Source organism: Carassius gibelio, chromosome A24 (genome assembly GCF_023724105.1).
Source record: "Carassius gibelio isolate Cgi1373 ecotype wild population from Czech Republic chromosome A24, carGib1.2-hapl.c, whole genome shotgun sequence".
Lineage (NCBI taxonomy): Eukaryota > Metazoa > Chordata > Actinopteri > Cypriniformes > Cyprinidae > Carassius > Carassius gibelio.
In genome coordinates this window covers 15,695,704-15,714,012 of record NC_068394.1, presented here as the reverse complement: position 1 = coordinate 15,714,012, position 18,309 = coordinate 15,695,704, and the positions used below count along the sequence as shown (strand labels likewise).

The window sequence follows — 18,309 nt, the reverse complement described above, 5'->3', positions numbered from 1 at the left end:
TCAAGATCACAAAGACGAAGTGCAAGCTGTGTGATTACTTCACAAGACCACACCATAGACTCACCACAGCCAAACCGCTCACAGCTGTCTGCTGCACACTGTGTTTGATCTGTCTGTTTCTCCAGCAGATTCAGTCAAAGTATTTATTACTTGTTTGTTGGTTCACTCACATCACCTATTCAAGTCAGGTTCTGCTTTTTGTGCATTTAAACAATCCATCTCCTGCCTGCTCCCATCAGTGCACACACACACACACACACATAAATATGTTAATATGAATGTATTGTTTTAGTTTTAGTGAAAGTTTGACAGACTCAGGCCTCAGGGAGAGTAAGAGTTCATAAGCTCTGTTTAAATCAGAAACGTCTCCATGTTTTTTTAAACCCATCAAATGTGACGCTGCATTTCACATGATTGCGTCCCAGGGTTTGTAGATTAGGGGCCGCAGCGCTCTGAAACCGAAACCACCGCAGGTCTGTGAAAAGTGCCAAAAAATCCATACGGCCAAAGGCAGCTTACATTCAGAAACGTATTTTATGATGCATTGAGTTGAAAGAGAGCCGCCAGGAACAGAAAACTCCTCAACAGTTCAAGATCAATGGGAACTGTGTTCATTTTCACAGTACTTGTTTTAGATTGGATAAAGGTGACACGTTGCCATCCATCACTAACTCTTATCCTTTTTGAATATGGAATATATACAATGTTCTTGACTGTCTGATATTTTCATGAAAGGATGCAGAGGACACACATGTTTGTTTCTTTGATTGTGTTGAATATAATGTTTGTAGATTTGTGTTTTACAAGCATTTACCATGATTACTATAGTTTCCACAAAAATACTACAACTACACTATATACTACTAATAATAAATATTGCATACACACGCACACACATATATATATATATATATATATATATATGTGTGTATGTATGATTGAAATTGTAATAATAAATAATAATAATAATAATAATAATAATAATAATTACAGAAATTATGAAATCATCTTAACATTTTTAAAAGAGATGCCATATTAATTCATTGTGTTACTGTACTGTAAGTGAAGTAATTCATATTTTAATAATAATTATATAGTTAATTATTTATATTGTATTTATTTTATTATTATTTAATACTACTACTACTACTAAAGCTTCTGATGCTGTTTAAAGAAATCACAATGTTAATTAACTGTCATGTACAGAAGTTATAATAATTGTAGTAACTGTTATTTTTGTGGAAACTGTGTTTACCATTGTAATTATTTGTAGCACTCTGAGCTACAGCTATTCAAAATATTCCCAAAACTGCTTGTGCAGTGTGTTTAAATGCACTGATTTTAATTGCATGCTGCCGTCTAATTGAAGCTAAGTGTGGGTTCTGTGTTAGATCACATCTGGTTGAAGCTGTGCGTCTGTGTCAGGCTCTGACAGTGATGTGTGGTGTAGCTGATCTGAGCTCAGTGTCTCTAATATCTGCTGTGCCTGTTCCAGGACGCTGGGCTTGTTAGTGAAGAGGCTGGAGAGGGGCGGGAAGGCGGAGCGGGAAGCTCTGTTCCAGGAGAACGACTGTATCGTCCGGATTAATAACGCAGACCTGCGCAACATCCGATTCGAACAGTAAGCCCTTCTCTGGAGGAGACGCAGAGACCGTCTTCACGCTTTGTCCTTTCAACCTTTCTCTCCTTTCCACACTTTCATGAGCTTTCAGTCTTCCTCAGAGCTTTTACTCTCAGCCCTCTCTCGAACTAAACAAAGAATAGCATCTCTGTGTAAAGTTTACAGAAGTTGTTCGTGGATCAGATGCAGCAGTAGAGGTTATTGTAAGGTTGATTACAAATCTGTCTTGATTTCTTTGAAGGTTTGTGCAGTAAGATAAGCCTGATACTCTGTTAAACTTTAACTTTTAGAGTTCAGAACTGTCTATCCATCCATCCAATAGACTTCATTGCCTTCAAAACTTCAATGTTTTTCAAACTTTTTTCAAATGTTCTGATCTGGCTTTCTCAAGCCAAATTCATAGTTTGCCTTGACAAACTTTTTTCTATTTTTATTTAGTTGAATATATGAACTCATGCACACCCACAATCAGACAAACTCTTTCCCCTCTTCTGTGTTTTCACTGTTATACAGTAGGGGGCGCTATTACACATCTTCTGCAAGAGTAAAGAATCTCTGATTCAAAAACACTGTGAAGAAGAAGCACAAAAAAGTGATTGCGTATGTAAAACAGATGCATATGTAAAATAATGTGATAATTAAGCATTAAACAGCATATAAATCAAAACTGCCTTTTACCTAAACGAACAAACACTAGGAAGTGATACATTTTTGATATATTTATAGATGAATCTAGATGACTTATAGATTATTTAATTTCGTTAATATTCCTAAAGTCTGCTGAACCAAAAAAAAAAAAAAGTAAGATATTTGTATTTTTCATTCTTTGAAGAGAATCGACTCACAAAAAGTGAATCGTTGGTGAATTGCTCAAGTAAAATGAGGCTGTGCTCTTGAAATGAACTACTAACTTCTTAACATTTATTGTATTAAAGTAACAAAATAAACCTTGCCCAGTTTAATTAAGTAAAAAAGTAACCACAAATGTACTCAAGTTAGTGTAAAAGCGTAGCTGAGCATCACCCATAAGGTCATCTGATTGACATGTAAAGCAAACAATCACAGTTCATTTTGTTCAGCATCATTTTTTTAAAATGTAGAGTTGATGTCCCTACAATAATAGACCGACCTGCAGCGGATAAATCATTAATTCAAGAACAAGAGACGTGAACTTTATACACTTTTGAAAATCCTGCATGTAGTTGATCATGATAAGCGCTCGTTGTCACAATTATAAACACAGTTGCTTTCTTCTTTAAACAGAGGGTAACATAATTGGTTTGATCCCAGTCACACTGGTAAAGAAAGTGACACGCACATCTCAAGGAAATCGTGTAGAATTCAACCAATCAGATGATGACTTCAAGAGTCGTGAAGTGTTTCGCATTTTGTGTGTTTTCTTATCTCATGCATCAGACATTCAGCCAGTGTTCTGAGGATAAAACTCATGTAAAAGAACCCACCTTCAGATCTGGGGAGTAACTGATTACATGTAATCTGCAGAAAAGATGAGAACATCGCTTGCAGGTAGAGTTTCTTTCCACATTTATCATCACGAGCTTCCTTTGGCTCAGTCTTGTTCGTCTCGGCTGGCCTGGTCCGGATGATTGTATAAGGCAAGATGAGAACAAACTCAGCTGCAACAGGAGAACGAATGAATAATAATAAACAGCTCTGGTTGGAATTCGCCACAAAGCACAGAAAAGGCACAGCTGCGGGACAATTCATAATCTCGTCTAAAACTAATTTACATACATCATTCAGTCCGCTTACACAAACCCACACCACAAGTTAATTTCCCCAGTGTCCCAAAACGTTATTATGTTTTAATTGCTCTGCTATATTTTTGCATGAGAACTTATACATGTGCAAGCTTTCGCCACTAGTGCAAATACACAAACCTAGCGGGTCAAGGATTAAACACGAGCTTGTGAATTACATACACATTGGGAGCGTTATACATATTAGATATTACATCCTTTTGTTCTTGGTATATATTGCCATCCCTCAGGATGTTTGTCTCGTCGATTTGATATGTTAGTTATCTGTAAACAAACTCACGGTTTCCATTCTTGTAAAGTCACTTCACAAGAGAGTAACGGTTTAATCTGCATCTGTGTTGTCGTCTTTTCCTCTCTCACAGCTGCTGGATTCATGCAGACCAATGTTTTCTCTCTCTCTCTCTCCCTCTGTTTCTTGATTGTGCTCCATGTGGAGTTATAATTCATGACGATATTCTAATCTTATTGGATTGTTTGCATGGGTAAATATTTATCAGCGGTTGATCTAACTCAATGTAATGATGAGTTGATGGAGTCATTTATTATTCAATCAGACAGAGGGAGTCGCGTGATTAGCCGTGTGTCACCGCTTCGCTCGTTTGGAGGCAGGCGGGGGCAACATTTGCATAACAATAGTTGGGCGTCCCTAAAGTGAGGCGCTATTTTCTGTGTAGCTGCAGAGATTGATTTAATGAAGAGTTTATTGAGACGGAAATAACTCACTATGATGGTTTTTATGTTAAAGGAGTAAATAGCGACGTGCATAACTGTCGAGCGTTTGTTCCTCTGCTGTTTCGTGATCTTGTGTTGGGTTTAAGTTTCTGGGTCAAACTATCTATATGCTAAATAGCAGCATTAACCTGCATTTCTGATGTGCATGTCTTGGATTTTTTTGGGGGTGTTTACAGCTGTAGTTTACTAGAAATATGAGGATTTTGGCAGGGTTTACTCAGACTCGTGTTGTTTTAAGCTCCATATGATTGAATGTAAACGCTGACTGCAGCTTCCAATCTCTAAAACTGGAAGAAAAATAAATAAAAGTGGTGACTTGTGCACTGTATTTCAAGTCTTCTGAAGTCATAGGATTGCATTATGTGAGGAACAGACTGAACTTTTTAATTATTATTTCTGCTTTTTCCATGGCTATCGCTCTTGCTTATATCATTTCAAGTTTTCTACATCAAGATGCATGAAAAAAGTGAATAAATTAAATGTTCCCTCTTACAAAATCGTTGTACCATTCAAAACTTTTTAGTCAGATTTTTGTTTATATTTTTTCCAGCAACGATGATCAAAAATGATAGTAAATTGTTAAAAAGATTTCTATTCTAAAATAAATGCTGAGACTTTCAAAAAAAAAAAAAGCAAAAAAAAACACACATTTTAACATTTCACTCGCTAACGTTAGGCCGTTTTCATTTATATGCGGTTTACTTTTAATGATTGCATTTTTTTTTTTAGATGCATATTTTTCATATGCTCACATAAGAGATCACTCGTTTCTGCATCTTCCTCGTCTCTGTTTTTGATCCGGAGATTGTGGACTAGGCAGGGCACAACAGTGAAGACATGGAAAGAGTTAATAAAATCACCTCATTCTATACATTCAGAATGACTGTTTCTAATATACATACGCTACTTATGAACTACTCCATCATAATGAGATCTGCTATATATTTATTTGACTTATCCAGGTTTTTTAGTGTTCCTTTTAGCCATATCTTGCAGGTCTGATGGGCTGCTGTTTTTGTCCTCCATGTGGCACACTTATGAAAACAGATCCCGTTTCCTCTAATACATTTCACTGCTTCCTCCCCAAGGCTTTGCGATTATGAAAATGGCAGATAACGTGAATTAACCTTGTTTCCAACTTACCAGTACAATTAGCCAACGATAAAGCAAGGCGACCTTTTGACCTCTGCATCTGCTCTGCTTTTAACAGTCCCAGTAGTTAGTGTGAGCCTGTTCAGTAATTGACAACGAGATACATCCTTACTGAAACCTGTGTGTGTGTGTGTGTGTGTGTGTGTGTGTGCTGTTCTCTCCCCTCAGGGCCCAGGATTTGTTCAGACAGGCTATGCGTACTCCACTCATCCTGTTTCATGTAGTTCCAGCGGTGAAGAAAGCCCAATACGAGCTGCTGTCTCAGAACGAACTGGGCCTTCAGGCTGCTCCGGGCCCCGGGGACAGGGCCAGTCTGTTGGGAGGAGGTGTCGACTATAGCCCACGGAGAATGTCCAAAGCCGAATCGACCCTGGGCTATCCCACGCTTCAGCACATATCAAACCAGACCCCACCGGGCTCCATCCAGTCCTCCAGACCCACCAGTGCCACCTCCTCTGTGGGCTACTCCAAAAAGATCGGCCGCAAGTTCAACGTCCAGCTGAGGAAAGGTAATATTACTCAAGTCTCATCATACTGACTCACAGCGCTGCACGGTAACATGACCTTTCATACGAGTACGTTTACCTGGTTCACTGAAATAATCAGATTTGGTAGAGCGCTGATGGGACGGCCTAGACATGATATGTAGACTTTTTTTTTTTTTTCAAATCTGCAGTGTTTTGAAGAATTTATTTAATTGTGTAAAATGTGTCTCATTGCTACTGTAGCTGAGAGCAACATTTAATTAAAAAATAAATAAATAAATACAAGGAAAAACAAACAAACAAAGGCCAAGTAAAAACATTTGTTCATTTGTTTTAATATCTTTTTTAAATAAATTAATATGATATGAAATAATATCATTAGTTCTGTCAATCGATAAAAAAACTCATTAAACACACATTTCTTTTTGAAATTAATTGCGATTAATCCTACCTAACATTAAAGTTTTTAAATCTACTTTTATATTGCAATGATTTCACATTCAATCTTCAGATTAATTTACAAACAACACAGTTTTTTTTTCTTCTTTTTTTTTTTTTTTTTTTTTATGAATGAAGGCCAGTACTTTGCCCTTCAGCAGAAATATACAGAAATTGAAGTAAAAAAAAAAACAACAAAAAAATGAAAAATATAAATAAAATAACCCTTAAAGCTATAAAAGTTATTTTTCTTTGTCCTTTGTTTAATAGACACCACAACAGTGGGTTATTAGGTTGTTTTGGCTGCTGTTTCTTTAAGAGCTTCCACTGCTGAACGTGACGTGAATCTGACACGCATCAACTCCTCTTATTTATCTCTTTTCTGACCCACTTCAGGTCTTAGGGTCTCTATTAATGAGCTGTGGAGTTAAATCGGCTGTATTAGATGAGTGAGACAGGTCTGGGCTGCTCCAGGACAGTTTTGAAAACCATTTCAGAGACATGTTCTTAAATTTAAATCATATAAAATATATTACATGGTTGCACAGTTTTAAGGCAGATTTAATCAACTTTTTGGTAACTTCATGACTTAACTGACCACGACATTGCATGGTTTATTTTGTGCTTTAATATGAAAGGATACAGGCTACAGCGCGTGCTGGTGCCTTTGTGCTTGAAATAGAAGAAACATCTCCCATTCTCAGTCGTAATAGATTATGAGCCCATACACATACATGCGTGTTGAACTTTTTATTTCAAAACCACTGGCATTAATAATGATCAAATCGAAACGCCCTTGTATAGAAAAGAAAAAAAAAATAACATACGATATGCATTTATTCATTTATTTGTTTGTTTCCTCTGAAGTTGCCTGTATTTTCTGCTATTTTAATAGCTGATGATATCTGTGCGAATGGCAGTGTATCTTCTTTTCCACTGTAGCGACTAACATCGTGTAACTAATGCAGTTAGTTCTTCAAAGGACTCTATCTGCTATTGTCAGGAAGTGTGTCTGCAGCTTCCTCTCAGACTCACGTACGGCTCCAGATCCCATTGGTTCTGCACGGCAGCTGCATCTCAGCGTTTCACACCGAGGGAGAACTGGAAATGTCTATCAGAGATACCACAGACTCAAACAGACTCATGTTTATGCATGAACCAAGACGTCTGAGGAATATCTGTTACTGCTTCTGCAGCAGCGCCGCTGAGCTCCATTAGCAGCGGTTTTGAGAAGAAGATGCTAGAACGGAACGGAAAGCCACAAAACTCTGTTTCTCTGACGCTGTTTTCCCTCCCCTCTTTGTCACCATGTCCTTGTTTTAGCGATGGCGTAATCACACGCTCCGGCGTGTTTAAATGAAAGAGCAAAAATGCGTTTCTTTGTCAGGAAGCTTGTCGTATTTTCATCTCTTAGGTTGACGCAGCAGGAGAGCGAGCGCTAAAGACACAATTAAATCCTGACAACAAATGGGCCGGGCTTCAGCGTGGTCTGAAATATGGAGTGGGTTGGGGAGGGCAGGCGTAAACCACGCTAGCTTTTAATTGAAAAGACAAGCGCAGGTGAAAGAGGGAGTCTGTCATGCAGCCTGGTGCATGCTGGAGGTGTTACTCAAGAGCATTATGTGTGTCTGTAGCCTTTTTGGGGTGTAATATTCACAGAAGTGAGTAGACTGACAGTCCTCACAGTATCTAGTATTGTCATATGACTTGGATGCGTCCTTTGTGAAAACAAAATACTGCCCCCATCTGTTATGGAATGTGGAGTATGACTTGATTTTTTTTTGCCAAACATTACAGATGGCACCTTTAAGAAAATATATACTTAAGTGTGAACTTAATGTAATGTTTTTGGACACTTAATTGCATGATAATTGCAATTAACTGAAAATATATTACACATTAAATTTGTATTGAAGTGCTTTTTTGTAATTATGTAATTTCATAATGGGTGATGCATTACAATTAATGCAAGTTACATAATCAGATAACTTTTTTTCCAAGTCATCTCACTTGCACAAAAACAGATACGGTATTCCTCAAAATGAATAAAAACTGTGAAATGCAAATAATTAAATATGTTAAATAACACACATATACTCGTTCTATTAACTGGTGTCTTTGCTGCTGACCTTCAATGATCCAATTCGGTCATAATAATAATAAAAAAATAATTTAGCTAAACATAACATTTGTTTAATTTTATTTATTGCTGAAGAGTGCTGAATTTCTTCTCCTCCGTCTTATTCTTCATGGAATCCAGAATAGCAGGTTAGTTTGTTTGACTGTTGACTACTGTACAGATTTACATTAGCCTGAGGCGTATTCATTTCACTTTTGATGTGAAAGGGGTTTTATATTTGCCAAAAATAGAACTTTTTTATATTAAAAGCAAAAAAGCAAGCCCAGTCCAGATGAGACAAAGTAACTTAGCACATTACTGGCCCTGAATCCGAACACGAATGCTGCTCTTCAGTCTCAGTCCATCTCCATGGTCTCTCCCTCTGATTGGCAGAGATAGAGGGAGGGAGACAGGAAGGGCGTTTCCGGCTGTGATGCAGCAGATGTTGAGCGCTGTGCTTCTGGAAGAGCTTGTGTTACAGGCTAAATACAGCAGATCTGTGGGAGCCTTCAGCGTTTACCAGTACAAACACAGAGGGCTTGGTCTCTGCCCGGGACTTCACCTGCAAGCTGATGCCCTCTCTCGTTTCGTCCCGTTTGTAGTGAGTTAGGAAATATTGCCCTCGTCGAGCCAGTTTAATCTGTCAGAGCTCTCTCAGACTGGCTTCAACATGTCTGTGCCAGCGGAGAGATGTATTTGCTCTGGGCACTTTACCACCAATAAATAAAAAAACAGTGCTGTCTTTATATCAAATTCAAGTTGGATTCAGTGACAGGTGCACTGCTGAATCAAACAACGCATCGGATGCTGTTTCTACTCTAGGTTCATCCCCCTTAATTTTTTTTTTTAATAATTATTATTTATTATATTCTGCCATCGAAATGACATTCTCCCTGTGAGTGAACATTGCAAGGACACATAAATGTCTAATTTGTCTTTTAATATTATTTATTTATTTATTTATGTTATTTGTTTGTTTGTTTGTTTGGTCAAACAGGAAAAAGTTATTTGAAGTTATTATTTTTATTTCTTTGCTATGTGGATGTAGTCTTTGTCTTTTTTTGTTATGATAATTTTAAAATACTATTTTTAAAAATCCTCCCTGTCCTCTCTTATTTGTCTTTTCCTCCTGATTTCCCTCTCAAGCCCTCATAAATGAATGCACATTATCCTAATTTCTTCTTCAAGCTGTAATTTTCTGTACTGCCTTACATTGCTTGATTTTTTAAGCTTTAAGACTTTGGCACAGTTACATAGACAACATTTCTTATATTCTTTCTCTCACATAATCCAAAAACAACAACAAAAACACATCACCAACAGAAAAAAACCTGAAAGTAGACCGTGCCACATGTGTTATTAATTAGTGCGGGGCTATTAGTGTTCCATCCCTGTAATTACTTGATTGTAAGCCGTTAACAGCTGAATGTCCTAATGGCCGAAAGTTTGATTGTAGTAATTATCTTGTAGGATGCATCAGGTGGGGTTTGATAGCTTCACAGGCCTGTTATTGACTCTGGCTTCACTTCTGCTGGCTGTGGCTGTACGTCTTGGAACATTTAGCCCAGCACCATAACAAACATCAACCATTCAGAGAACAGCACAGCTACTGACCCCATGCTGCGGCAGGCTTGTGTTCTTTGGAACAGGGGAGTTCCAATACAAGTTAAGCTCAGTAAAGTGCATTTGTGGCATAATGTTCATAATCACACACACACACACACACACACATTTGTTTCTGTGAAAAGTGGGTTCATACAATAGGCGTAATGGTTTTTATACTGTGGAGGGTCAACGGTAACTAACCCTGACTCTGGATGGTCGACGGTGACTAACCCTGACTCAGGAGGGTCCATGAACATCTGACTCGACTCAGGAGGGTCCACCGGGAACTCACTCAACTCTGGAAAGTCGACGGGCACCTGAATCGACTCAGGAAGGTCAACAGGAATCGGACTTGATTCAATAGGAACAACTGGAACATGACTCGATTCTGGATGGTCAACAGGAACTAGCCCTGACTCTAGAGGGTCAGTGGTAACTAACCCTGACTCTGGAAGGTCGACGGTGACTAACCCTGACTCTGGAGGGTCCATGAACACCTGACTCGACTATAGAGGGTCAACCGTGAACTGACTCAACTCTGGAAAGTCAATGGGCACCTGACTTGACTTGGGAAGGTCAACAGGAACCTGACTTGACTCTGGACTGCCTGTGGAGACGTTAGGCGCCTCGGCTTCGGGCACCGCCTCTGGAACGGCCTCGGGCCCGCCTCGGTCACGGCATCGGGAGCGGCCTCGGGCACCGCCTCGGGAACAGCCTCGGGAACCGCCTCGGCCTCCGGAACAGCATCGGGCACCGTCTCGGCCTCCAGAACAGCAACGGACACTGCCTCGGCATCGGGCACCACCTCGGCCTCGGGAATGGCATCGAGCACCGCCTCGGGAATGGCCTTGGGCACCGCCTCGGCCTCCGGGACAGCATCGGGCACCGCCTCGTTCTCCGGAACAGCATCGGGCACCGCCTCGGCCTCCGGAACAGCATCGGGAACGGCCTCGGGCACCGCCTCGGCCTCCGGAACAGCATCGGGAGCGGCATCGGCACTGCATCGGGAACGTCCTCCTGGACGGCAGCGGCCCACTCGGGAACGTCCTCCGGACTTTTGGAATGGTAGACGCCTGTCTCCTCCTCCTCCGCCCTCTATGATCGCCAGTCGGTGGCACCTTGTCTGGAGACTCAGGCGTTGGGTCGGCCAACTTGTGCTGTGGTGCAGGATGGGCGGCCACCTTGGGTTGTGGCACTGGCTCAGCAGCCGTAACGTGAACAGTCTTAGGAATTTCTAGGGTCTTTGCCAGCATGGAGAAATAGTCCAAGAATGAGTCAGCGGCCTTCTTGGGCGTTGGCGCTGAGCTGGCGGCCATTTTTCACCGTGGCGCTGGATTGGTGGCCATCTTGCTGTGTTAGCGCTGAGCTGTCGGCCATCCTGTACTGTGGCGCTGGACTGGTGGGCACTCTGTGCTTTGGCGCTGTGCTGGCTGCCATCTTGTCTCGTGGTGCTGGGTTGGCGGCCATGCCGTGCAGCGGCGCTGGGTTGGTGGCCATTTTATGCAGCAGCACAGGACTGGCAGCCATCTGGTACAGCGGCGCTGGCTCGGCCGATTCGCGTCTCCTCTCTCGTCTTGGGACACACTGGGGAAATGGCGGCTCCCAACCGAACCCTGGGTCAACGGGAGCCCACAGTGGAGATCGCTGCGGGACCTCCTCTCGACCGCTTGCTCCGGAGCGACCTCCCCTGGTCCCCCGGAAACACCACTAGGCGAGAGCCCTCAAAGCCATTTCTCTCCCGCTTGCTGGCTGGGGAGGAAATGGTAGTAGACATACTGCTGGATCTTGTGAGGATGGAGTCCTTCTGTGACGATGTGTGTTAGGGAAAACACAAGGAGAGGGTAGATCCAATTGCAAGTACGATTTATTGCACAAAAAGGGTGATACAAAATAAACAGTCTTGGGAGACCAACAAAACAAAACAAAAGAGGAAACCAGATGGAACGGACGGAAACTCGGAGAAACGAGAAGGTAAGGGGAAGTCTCGGGAGACGAGAACATAGGTACATGAAGGGTAAGGACTCCATACAAACAACAGAGAAGGACAGCTATTTATAAGGAGACGAACGACAAAGTATTGTCTGCACCTGTGCGATTAATTGGAGTGCAATTACTGTGAAGACAGGACCAGACTAGAGGAATTAAAGTGCCTATGGTGAAGTGCCTAAGGAGAAGTGAGCTCATTAGGGAACACCCAGGAAAACAGAGACTGACAGCGTGACAAAAACTCATTCTGTATGATTTATAAGTGTTTTGAAAAATGGGGACATGAGTCATACCCATGTCATTATACAGAGTTGTGTCCTGATATGACACAAAAACAAGAGCACACACACACACAAACACACACACACAAATACACACTGGTTTCCATACTTTATGGGCACATTCGACAGGCGTAATGGTTTTTCTACTGTACAAACTGTATTTTCTGTACCATTACTCTAACCCTATACCTAAAACTACCCCTCACAAGAAACTTTCTGCATGTTTAGATTCTAAAAAAAAAAAAAAAAAAAAAAAAAAATGTTTTACTGTACATTGCAATGCCATAGCCAAAAAGTTGTATTGTTTATTGCATGGTGTTATCATAGCAAAAAAGGTTGTGAATTAGGATAATACTACACAGAAAAGGTTAATTAACTTTTTTTAACACTAAAATCATACTAACATGCTAAATGTTTTCATATTGCAGCTGTGCTACTGAAACAGTATTTTAACCTTCACAAATTGGCCCCATTCACTTCTCTTGTGAAGATTTGATCACATTAATAAAATGTTGGTGAAATTTAATTGGGGCAATTGATTAATAATGATTAAAAGTGTACTGATGTAAGAAGATAAGTCATGGAAATCTTCAATCAGCTTTCTGTTAGTCAACACAACCAACTTTAACCTGTTGCTAAATCCACATGGTGAAATCTTTCACACTCAGGTGAAGGTACAGATTTGCAGCGATTTCTATTGTAATGAATGGATTTTGCTTATGAATAATGGTAAATGTGACCATGTGACTTTTTAACTTCCTGTTTTTATTTGTGTTGTGAAGCCTCAAGTGTTGTTTTATTGAACATAACTTGCTTTGATGCTGGAATATTGCATTTAACCTCTTGAAAAATTCCCGTTTTTGAGCACAAACCATGAACATGACCTATCCCAGATATAATATAAGCGAACACAGACAGTCCTGAAGGCTACAAATGTGTGTCTGGGCTATCAGTCTCTCTATCTCCCCCCGACTGCCTTTTCTTTTACCATTACAGCCGTTGTTGGGATGATAAGGTCAACCTTACTGATCCCTCTGTGTCCTGACCATTACTCTTTCTCTCCGCTTCTCCTACATCTGCCTATTCGTATTCATTCTGCCCTCCCAGAAAGGTCATTTTGTGGACAGGGAGCAAATTGCAGTGGATACCCCACGTCTGAGCCCATAACTACATTTTCCAGGATTTACTGACGTCTCCACAGACAGCTGGAAAGCTCAGTTTGCCTGATGCATGTGCACATCAAGACCCTTCAAAGCCGGGTTTGGAGGGATTTGGCCTTCTTTTCAATGAGGAAAAGTAAATGTCTACAGCATGTCTTCTGGAAGAGCTGGCGTGACGCCCCGAGCACGTCGTGTTACTGCCCTGCTAGATTTGTAAAGCGCGTGCCTCTGAAACACATGAGTCTAAATCTGAAGTCACGCTGCGGTTGTGCTGCGTACACAGATGGGTTTGAAACGGTTAATTAGGGTCTGTGCTGCCATATGCTTGGGTTTTGCCTGTGTAATTTGTATTTGTGTGCACAGGAGGTCATTTCTCTATAACCTTTAAAGACATAAAAATATCCCATCTGATGGATTCAGATTAGTTATTAGATACAGTAGACTTGAGCAGGACTGCAGTTTCACTGCGGATGATATGCAATCCGTCATTTATAGAATTCACAAATGTTTGCTACACTTTATCTGTTTTACAAAGAAATTTATACTTTTATTCAACAAGGAAATGAATCCAAAGTGACAGAAAAGACATTTAAAATGTTAAAAAAAGTTTATATTTCAAATAAATGCTGTTCTTTTGAACTTTATTCATCTGTGAATCCTGGAAAATAAAATGTATCCGTAATAAGCAATGGTGATCAGAAAAGACTTCTTTCTGAAAAAAAGTCTTTAAAAAAAAAAAAAAAAAAAAACGTATATATAACATTAAATACTACAAAAAACTAAAATTAAAACTGGAAAAGGTCTTTCCAATTATCAGATATTCAAAATTTTGAAATATATATATTTATGAAATAAAAACTGACATTTCATGAAAATAACAAAAGTACATAGAAAAAATACTTACAAATTAAACTAAAATGAAAATAAAAACTGAAAAGATTATATATATATATATATATATATATATATATATATATATATATATATATATATATATATATATATATATATATATACACATTTTTTTTTTATTAAGTTTGGGGGGGGGGGGTAACATTTAAATAAATTGAAATATATAAAACAAACAATAAATAAATACAAATATGTGCTGTAAAAAATGATATTTTACAACCCAGAACTAAACTTAAAAATGTCAAATTATATCCCCAGAGGGTCATTGACTGATCTATAGCTAGACTCATTAGACCAGACTCTTTAGTTCATTACTGGATGTATTGATTGTTGTTTTGGTGTTGCAGGTCCGGAGGGCTTGGGTTTCAGCATCACCTCCAGAGACGTCCCGATTGGCACTTCCGCCCCCATATATGTGAAGAACATCCTCCCGCGTGGAGCTGCCATCCAGGACGGCTGTCTGAAGGCCGGAGACCGGCTGCTCGAGGTGAGAAAACCTGGAAGCGGTTGAGAGCGACGAGTGACATCACATGGCCCTCACTTCCTCTTCCTGTTCACAGCTTCCTGAACTTTCAGCACCATATACAGCTTTTCTCATGCTTTTCTTATTTTAAAATCCCAACAAACATACAGCAGGACTGATGACTACTTGTTTTCCGGAGGATTTTCCCCCATAGTCCATTCTTCTGCTTGGTCTAATGGAGGCAAGATGTGCATTGTTTTCCTCTCTCCCTTGTGAGAAGCACTTTGCTTTTCAGTTTGGGAGAATAAATAACCTTAATAAAAGAGAATGGACAAAAAGAACTCTAGCTGATGGCTGATTTACAGTGACAGCAATCAACAATGGCTATTTCATTTAGAAATGGAGCAGGACACCTGCAGGCTCTGATGCCAGATGCTACCGTGGAGCCAGAACGCCATCCATTTGGCTTAACCAACCCTGATTCATCGCTTTAATGGAGTCGAGGCCTTTCAGAGTGCTTTCGCTTCACCCCGTGCCTTTATCTTGCCATAGAAATATCAGGACAGTACTTCCTGTTGTCATGGCCACAATATTGTGACTGCAGTTAATTGTAATGCTTGATTGGATGTAATTACATGGAATATAATTCATGTTTCATTTGTTGCTTTATTAAACACCCTTTCAAATGTCTCACATCAGCATCCCGTAACATACAATTTGACAGTAGTGCCACTTTTGCACAGGGATTATTATTATTTTTTCATTTTTTTATTTTTTTTTGCTCAAACCTGTTTATCCAATGATTATGTCATTATATATTAATACTATATGTAGTAATTCTGATGTTAGCAATATAATGTATTATAATGCAAGTTTTTTTTTTTTTTAGCTAAAAACTATTTTAAGACTTTAAGCTGAAATAAAACAAATTTTAAACACTGGATAAAAAAATATATAGTTAAAATAGCAACTAAATATTATAGTATTAAATAATATTTAGAATTTTATGCGTTTTTATTTTATATTTTCTTTTTTTCTTTCTAATTTCAGTAAATTGTTAAGCATTTTTGTTGTTTTTGTCATTTTTATTAGTTTTTTTATATATGTCTTATAGTTTTTTTTTTGTATTTTCTTATTTCAATTTTACTTTGTTTAATTTGAGTAAATCAAGTTTATATTATCTTGGCAACTAGCTGAATCTGTATTATTTACTGTTTAATTCATTTAAGGTAATTATTTTTTTATTGTTTTAATTAATTTGGTTTTAGTTAACTATAATCACTTATCAAGTAAATGATAAAAAATTAGATTTTTATTAAAATAAATGTTAAATAAATTTAAATAAATCTAAAATTCATTAAAAATAATAAAAAGGACAAAAGCAAATAAAAAAGTTTCTAAAACTTAATCTAAAATGAAAACCGGAAATGATAAAAAAATAATAATAATTTTATATAAAAGCTATGATGTTAAGAAAATAGTACTAAAATAGCGTGTGCATTCTTATTATTTATTATGTTATATAATATAAAGTTTTCTTTTTAAATTACTGTTTGTGTTTAGTGCATCTTGATTACAAAATGAAAAATATACATTGATGAAAATGGATTTGCTTCACGGTTAAGGAGCAGCATTTTGCTGTCAGATCTTAATTTTTCTGATGATTTCTGTGTTGTGTGGCTGCAGGTTAACGGAGTGGATCTGAATGGTAAGACTCAGGAGGAGGTTGTGGCTCTGTTGCGCTCGACTCCCATGGAAGGCACTGTAGATCTTCTCATCGTCAGACAGGAGGACGCTTTCCTGCCCCGCGAAGTGGTGAGTCACACACTCCCACACACACCTAAATGTGCAACCATCTTAAAATGGCTTAACAATAGCCATAAATGGTCTCTTGATATCACACAGAGTTCATATAGCACCATGAAATGGCCTCTTCAACTCTTTCCCTGCCTCTGGCCTATTTAGGACACATGTGTGCCATAGAGGCAGCTGCCACCCGCCTTAACTCATTTTGAAGTCATTACTATTTCCATAAAAGATCATTCAGGAGTGCAGATGAAGTCCGGGCTGCCTTGACATTTGTATGCAGAATTTTTTCTTTTTTCTCTTGGTCTACATTCCATAAAGATGCTTCTGTATTCAGCCAGTGACACTTAGCAGTGTTGTTCACAATCAGGTTTTTGAAAGTTTCAACCTTACCTTGACAATATATAAATGGTTCTAGCTATGCAAGCTTGATTTGTTGCATGATGTCTCCAAACGCACCACAAGCACACATTACATTCATACGCTGACCATTTTGAGTGCAGTTTTAGAGACAGTTCGAAGAGAATCATGCTGAGCAAGATAGTCCACGTTAATTACTGTCCACATGTTTATACCTAGTTAAAGCTAAATTGCTAGCCACTAGCTACCTGAATATGAAGGTAACTATGTCTCCTATCCAGATTGCAATACAAACCCAAACAACATTGTTTGCCTTTGGCTTGACTCTGTCAACACAGGCTAATTGCAAAAACATGACTCTACCTACATTTGTGCAAAAATCAAAAAGCTTACCTATAGGCAAACATACTATTCACTGCAGTTTCCAGCTGAAATTAACACTAGAGGCAGTAAAACACCAACAACTTATAATTTTTATCATGCATATTATGATTACAGTAGCATATTATCAATTAATCATCATTTTCACATTGTTGGTGCACTAGTGCATTTTGATGTTTCCATCACCATAACCAGCTCAATATGAATAGCTTTTCTGACGAACAGTAGTAAACTTGCTCTGTAGCCCACCTGGTACACCACTGCACTTATGAGTTCCATAAAACACGAATCACGATAGGTCTTTAAGAGTCTAAAATGCCAGTGTTGCTTCAGAAAATGCATTTGTACCTCACATTTGGTTAAGTTTAGTGTAGGTGCTGTGTTAGTGCCACTCACAGGACATGTCATGTCTAAAATGCCTTGATGGATACGAGTACCAACGTAATAAAACCTTGCCGGATTCATGCGTTTCTGTTTATATCAAATTAAGCATACTTTTAGACTTTCCACTTTGAAAGTGTCACAAAAAGTGCAAGAAGCAACATAAGCCTTATTATTTATTATGTTTTTTCTCAGATAAGTCACTAAAGGACTGGGTTGGACTATGTCTTTGTCAACCATTTACATTTTTATGCATTTAGCAGACACTTTTGTCCAAGGCAACTTACAGTTTATTCAGGCTATACAATTTTTTATATATTTGTTTTTTCCTGGGAATTGAACCCCCAACCTTTTGCGCTCCTACCGCAGTGCTCTACCACTGAGCCACAGGAACACAATGGCAGAGTGTTTGGGAATCTGTTTTTTTTTTCTTTTCTTTCTACCTCTTTTAAATGGATTCAAAATAGCGTAGAGTACACATCCAAACCTATTAAAGAGGCCAGCATGTTTTGATCCGTGGCATCTTCATAGAGGCTTGAAAAACACGTCCCCGGAAGAAGGTTTGAATGCTGGCTGATTGATTTTGGCCTTATTTAAGCTTGGGGTGATTGAGAGCGGGTGAAGATGAGGTTTGACTTTCTTTCTC

At 39.0% G+C, this 18,309-nt stretch overlaps 1 protein-coding gene across 2 annotated transcripts in view; it reads left to right on the top strand.

Annotated features, from left to right (window-relative positions):
• The window catches only part of pard3aa (par-3 family cell polarity regulator alpha, a), a 415,020-nt gene that overhangs the window by 205,038 nt on the left and 191,673 nt on the right, over positions 1-18,309 (top strand). For both annotated transcript variants that reach the window (XM_052542320.1, XM_052542319.1), the window contains exons 8-11: positions 1,496-1,621; positions 5,455-5,795; positions 14,620-14,759; positions 16,422-16,550. In XM_052542320.1, coding sequence (XP_052398280.1) covers positions 1,496-1,621; positions 5,455-5,795; positions 14,620-14,759; positions 16,422-16,550 — 736 coding nt within the window. The remainder of the gene's footprint in view (positions 1-1,495; positions 1,622-5,454; positions 5,796-14,619; positions 14,760-16,421; positions 16,551-18,309) is intronic.